General features: G+C 45.2%; 1 protein-coding gene across 1 annotated transcript; it reads left to right on the top strand.

The window, feature by feature from the left end:
* Positions 1 to 5,636: 5,636 nt before the first annotated feature.
* SCP2D1 (SCP2 sterol binding domain containing 1) lies at positions 5,637 to 6,396 on the top strand. Its single transcript, XM_001490327.5, has one exon. It carries the CDS (start codon positions 5,741 to 5,743, stop codon positions 6,194 to 6,196), a length of 456 nt encoding a protein of 151 aa, XP_001490377.1. The 5' UTR covers positions 5,637 to 5,740; the 3' UTR covers positions 6,197 to 6,396.
* The last annotated feature ends 361 nt before the right edge of the window (positions 6,397 to 6,757 follow it).

The following is a 6,757-nucleotide window of genomic DNA, read 5'->3' as shown; positions in this document are numbered from 1 at the left end:
CTTCCCATCTCATTTTCTTTCAGTTCCCACTGGTGGTTTTCCTTCTGGGGTGGCTGATTAAGTCCGTCGTTCACACTCATACAAATTTCCCTATCAAACAGTCATTGGCCACACCCTTAGTGTTCTCATATTTTGCAATATGGATAGGCTGAGAATTTTCCAAATCTTTAAGTTGTGCTTCCTTTTTGCTTAACAATTCTGTCTTTAAGTCATTTCTGTCTTATATTTTACTCTGACCAGTCAAGAGGGGCCAAGTTACACCTCTGACACTTTGCTTAGAGATCATTCAGCTAAATATCCAATTTCATCTCTTGCAAGTTCTACCTTCTCCAAAACACTAGAACATGAACATGATTCAGCCAAGTTTTTTGCTGCTTTATAACAAGGATTTTCCTTCCTCCGGTTTCCAATAGCATGTTCCTAAATTCTGTCTGAGACCTCATAGGAATGGCCTTTACTGTCCACATTTCTACTAACATCCTGTTCATGATTACTTAGGTATTCTCTGAGAAGGCTGAGCCTTTCTCTACAGCTCTCTTCTTTTCTTTGCATGTCACCTTTAAAGGTCTGGTCACAGCAATGTGGACTTTTTTAGTGTACACCTAAACTCTTGCAGCCTCTACCTATTACTCAGTTCCAAAGCTGCTTCCACATTTTTAGTATTTATATAGCAGCACCCCCACATCTCAGCACCAATTTTCTCTCTTAGCTTGGGCTACTGTAACAAAAATGCCATAGACTGAGTGGCTTATAAACAACAGAAATCACTTTTCTCAATTCTGGAGACTGGAAATCCCAGATCAGGGTACCAACCTGCTTGGGTTCTGGCAAGGGCCCTCTTCTGGGTTACAGGGTGCCACCTGCTCATTGCATCTCATGTGGTCGAGAGCAGAGAGAGGAAACAAGCTCTCTCGTTACTCTTATAAGAACACTAATCCCATCATGGGGGCCCCACCCTCATGACCTCATCTGATCCTAATCACCTCCCAAAGGCCCCACTTCCTGATACCATCACATTGTGTGTGTGTGTGGAGGGGGTGCAGGGCAGGGGTAGAGGTTCATGAGATGAGTTTTGGGGGGACACAAACATTCAGTCAATAATAACACCTTTTGCATGTAGCCTGGTAGTGCCCTCCCACCACGACCCTGGGATTGCCCATGTGATATTCCCTGGCCAGCAGAGGCAAGCAGAGGCTGCAACAGCGCTCACGTGGTTGGGAGTGTTTGCTCATGCTCTGCCCCCACCGTGACAATGTGCCTAGGTTCGCCTGTGGGAGGATGTGTCACATGGCCCCCCCTCGCCAGCCGATAATCAGACAACTGCCAGACATGTGAGTGAGCCCAGAGGAGGCCAGAAGAATCCCCCAGCTGAGCCCAGCCTAAAATACCAGTCCATTAACTCAGGAGCTAAAGAACTGCCTATTGTTTGAAGCCAGTGAATTTGGTGGTGGTTTGTTAGGCAGCAGTATTGCAGCGATTGATGACTAAGGCGACTTTTACCCATCAGGGACAATCTGGATGGGCTGTAAGAAGGAGTTAAATGTGTTCACTTTACAGGCAGTCACACTTTACACAATTGAGCTCAGAAGTTATCCAATAATCACCCACTTGGGCATGCTTATGTCCTATTTAAAGATAAATGTAACAGTACGTATAAACATTGTACGTATAAATGTGTATCTTTAGGCCTTTAGCTTTGTCCAAAAATGGAGTGCCCTCACATGGCCCAGATACCACCAATGGGAGCTGGTCTCTGTTCCACATGTGTAATAGTCTCAGGTGAGTTTTGGGGGGTTTTAGGAATGGATTTTTGTATGTTTGGTGTAATTCAGTGATTACAGACAGGGGCAGCATCCATTAGATGCCCAAGTAACTTCCTTGTGGCGATTAGGACGATGTTGGGGTTGTTTCCCCGGATGCTGATGGGAAATCTCGTGTGACTATTTAAATTTAAATTAGTTGTAACTAAATGAAATTAACTCAGCTCCTCAGTCGTACCAGCCATATGTCAAGTGCTCGACAGCCACGGATGGCTAGTGGCTCCCGCTTTGGACAGTGCAGATACAGAACGTTTTCATTATCTCAGAAAACTCTATTGGGCACTGCTGGGCTCCATGTTCGTGTTCAAATTTCTTATTTATAGAATGTTTTCTGGGTAAACTTCTAGTTTCTGCTGACCATTTCATTCTGACAGCCCTTCACTCTGCTCCCTATGGGAAAAATGAGTTACTGTAATCTAGATTATTTTATAAAACTCAAACTAGCGTGTTTTGACACCTACAATGTTAAATATTCTCTTTGTTTACAGGTCACAAAGCTGACCATTAAAGTGGACTCTTTATTTATTTCCAGGTACCGACAGAGGGAGTATCCACTCTGTCAGGGCGGATGAGGCTTGGGAGGGAGTGAGGGCAGCTGAGAGAACCCTCAGTTTGAGTTGTGAAAACTCAACAAAACCTCAGGGGCAGGGGAGCCGGGGAGCAGAAAACGAAGCACAAAAAGAGAATATTGGGCGAAATCATGCTTTAAGGCCAGGTTCCCCTGAACTTGCCCTCCTGCCCCCACCCCAGCTTGAGCTGGCATTGACTGGAGCACAGGGCCCACCTCCACAATCTGGTTTTTTCAAGGAGGGACTGTCCCCAAAGTAATTTCTCCCAAAGCCACTCCTCGCCTCTCTTCATCCCTTTACTCACTTGGATGAGGCGACTTTTTTGAGTGGTGAATCTGGGAAGTATGAACCGAGCTCCTCCATGTCCAGAACTTGCCCTGGGTGTGCCCCTCACTACCAGCCTCACATGCAGAGGCCTCCATGGAGGGTGGCCGATAGGTAGGTGGGTAACTCTGGCCTTGCATTGTAGGGTTTAGAGGGCAGGCCCACTGGGGCCTCACACTAACTCCTTTCCCTCAATTTTGCTTCTATCAGTGAGAAAGGCAAAATTTTGCTTGCTACCTGCCTTTCCTTGTCTTATTTCTCAATTTCTTTAGAATTCCGGTAGGGAAGAAAAATGCTGTTTATTGAATGTTCCCACAGACCCCATAGTCTTGGTAAATTGTTTTCTGAGGCTGCCCCGTGCTTGATTCAGGGTGCATTTATGCACCTGTCCCAGCTTAGCTTGTGGCTGACCCTCAAAGTCAGAAGCGCATCCGGCTAGATGTTGCGTGGATCCTACTGCATGGCGGTGGTGGGCTTGATAGAGGCTGACGCAGTTTAAACTGACGTTTGAAGGCAGGGCAGAGTTTGAATAGAAATAGAGGATGGGATGCAAAAACCTAGGTGGGAAACTCAAGGAACGTTCAGGAAAGGAGTGTAAGACCCGCTGGTCTGCAGGGCTCCTGCAGGGACAGGAGAGAAAAGTCTGGAGAGGTGGGGATCACCAGCTGGTGATATTTCTCCTCACCTCAATCATTCAGCACCTTTGCTTATCTTTTTTTTTTATTGAGCTACAATCGACGTATAACATTATATTAGTTTCAGGTGTACAACATAATGATTTGATATTTGTATATATTGTGAAACGAGCCTCACAATAAGTCTAGATAACATCAGTCACCATACATGGTTACAATTTTTTTGTGTGTGTGATGAGCCATTGTAGTTTTCATTTGCCTGTCCCCAGTGACTAATGATGTTGAGCACCTTTCCCTGTGCATACTGGCCATTCATACTGGGATTCCTCAATGGTAGAAATACCCATAAAAGATGAAACTCATGAAGGGGACATGTATGGGCTGTGGAACTGCATTCTCCTCTGAACACTAAGGCAGGAACAACAGCCCAGCTGGGGACCCATCTGAAGAATTCAGAGGGGACACCCCCACCCTTGAGGAAGAGCAGATACTGGTGGCGATGGGGCTCAGTTCTCTGCTGGTGGCTCCCAGCGAGCTTACTGGAGAATTGCCTGCCTCGTCATTTTACATTCTCCAAGCTGACTTGTTCACATCGGGCGCCTCAGAATAAAGACTTGGTTTTGATGGTTGTTGGGTTTTGTTTAACTGCTGCATGTTGATAATACCAGTGCATTCATCGTGTACCAAAGAAAGTGTATTGAAGCCTTTTTTTACTTTCTGCATTCCTACCACAGAGAACAAAGCTACCAGCAACTCCGTTTAATGTAGCTTCACTTACACATAAGAGCAGTGGGGTCAGGAATGGACACAGGCACCAACTAGACGGAGCAAACAATGGCCCAATCTGGGTCAGTTTGAGAAAATAGATAATGATAATAATAGATTATGACCCATAGGATGAAATAAATATCCACAAGTCCATACTGAGATAAATAAATAATTGAACAAATAAAGAAATGAGGGAGAAGGGACAGGCTCTTCCTTACAGCAGAATTCCAATTGTTCAATCTAAAGGGAGCGATGTGAGTAGAAAATGACCACTTAGCACACATCACTCGGATGGACCACGGATGGATGCAAAAAGGAGTGGGCTGAAGTATGATCTGAAACGGGATATTTGCAGTCTCAAAGTCCCCACAAGATACTTATTCACCACAAAGGGAAAAACAGTATCTCTGCAGTGGAGAAACCTGGTGATACCACCTCATCAGGCGATCAAGGTCAACTACCCAGTAATGGGACATATTGACACTGCATACCCCAATACGATGCTCAGAGAAGGGCACCAGAGTGCTTCTGTGGTGTCCTGCCAAAAAACCTCAACCTAATCATGAGGAAACATCAGACAGACTAAAAGTGGGTTCTGGGGTCATTTTTACCTCTGTTCAAACCTGGCTACCCTACTTTCTGTCTCTGTGACTTTGTGTAAGTCACTTCATTTCTCCTTGCCACAGTTTCCTAATCTGTAAAATGGGGATAAAAATAGTACTTACCGGGGCTGGCCTGGTGGGGTAGTGGTTAAGTTTGAACACCCTGCTTTGGTGGTTCACAGGTTTGGATCCTGGGTGCAGACCTACGCATGGCTCATCAAGCCATGCGGTGGTGGTATTCCACAAACAAAATAGGGGAAGATTGGCACAGATGTTAGCTCAGGGACAACCTTCCTTAGCAAAAAAAAAAAAAAAAAAAAAAAAAGTACCTATCTCAGAGCATTGTAGTGAGGATTGAATGTGTAAATACATGTACAGGGCCCAGAACAGTGTCTTGGTTCAAGTAAGGGCTATACAATTACATGAAATTATCATCTGAGACCGGCAGCATCTTCTGTTGATCTTAGAGATATTTATTTACTTATTTTTTCCCATTCACTGTACTTCTAGAAGCTTTCTGATGCAGGCCCTTGTGCCGATTTCTTCTCCAACCAGCTATTTTTCTCTAAAAGCATTTCGCCCTCCACGAGCAGCCAGGTAAAGCCAAATTCAGCACCAGGATCTATGCCTTGATGATTATCTGCTTGTAAAGGGATCAGAATAACTGCTACTGAGAGATGCCTGCATTGGAAAGACAGAGGTCATGTCACCAAAGAACCTTCTGGGGCCAGTTTCCCTTATTCCCACATGGGGTCCAGACCTTTCTGGCCTTGCGAGACCAATAGCCCTGATTGGTTTAGGGGTTGGTGGTGTGGGTCTGCCTCACAATTACCTGTCTGAGTCTCACCCCATGTCACATTTTAGCCTCTATCTGGCCAATAAGACTGCAGCACACACACCGGCTTCACTCCCCACACACACTTGGGCCTTACCTCTGATGTCACAATCTGACCTGCGGATATTAATCTGACCACAGCGGCTCACAAACCAGACAGCAAAGTCAGGAGGACCAGTACAGTAAGATGTGGAAGAGGACTGACCATCAGCCCAAGATCAAAGCGGGGGATGGGCCTGAGGATCTGGGGTCAGCTCAGGAACACGCTACGCCGCACCCTCTGGAGCTGTCAGAGTCCCAGAGCTTCCTCGTGTTCGAGGACATTAGCCATCACATCAAAGAAATGGGGGCCCAACTGGTAAAGAAAGTCAATGCCATCTTTCAGCTGGACATCACCAAAGATGGGAAGACCATTCTGCAGTGGACCATTGACCTGAAGAATGGCGCTGGGGACATGTATCCAGGATCCGCCAGGCTCCCAGCAGACACTGTCTTCACAATCCCAGAGCCTGTCTTTATGGAGCTGGTTTTGGGCAAAATGAATCCTCAGAAGGCTTTCCTTGCTGGCAAGTTCAAAGTGAGTGGCAAAGTTCTGCTTGGCCAGAAGCTGGAGAGGGTCTTCAAAGACTGGGCTAAATTTTAAGCATGCAAAAATACCAAGGAAATGATCAGCACTTCTCCCTGATTATAAGATTGAGCAGAAATCATGCTTAAACCGAAGATTAAAACAAAAAGTATCCAATATTTTTACTCAAATTCTTCCTATTCAAGTTTGATTAATTTTCCTGCTGATTTGTAAATTTGCAGTGAGGGTTCTAGAGCAGTAAAGAGTGTTGGAGTATATCACCTAAAATCTTTGTCTTTTTCTTTTCTTAGATTCATTTTTGCTGTAATATGCTAGCATGAAGCCTCATGTAGAGAAATGGTTTTGACAGTTGGATTGAAATGCTCCAATGATTGAGTTCCTGAGAAGTTTTTTTTTCTTTTAGTTTGGTGCTTTGGGGAAAGAACAACCATAATTGTGCAGATCTGCATTCCAGAACTTGGTTCTTTGAGAAGACTTTAACACAGGGGTGCAGGGTTCTAAGAGGGTGGGTCCACAGCTGTGTGGATGGAACAAGGGGAAGAGCTCTTGGTGTATCATGACTTCTGATGGAATTAACTCCAGGAGAGTTGAAGGGCTTGAAAGATGTTCTAGGCTGCT

Source organism: Equus caballus, chromosome 22 (genome assembly GCF_041296265.1).
Source record: "Equus caballus isolate H_3958 breed thoroughbred chromosome 22, TB-T2T, whole genome shotgun sequence".
NCBI classification, from domain to species: domain Eukaryota; kingdom Metazoa; phylum Chordata; class Mammalia; order Perissodactyla; family Equidae; genus Equus; species Equus caballus.
Note: the sequence above shows the minus strand (reverse complement) of the source record. Positions and strands in the feature narration are given on the sequence as shown.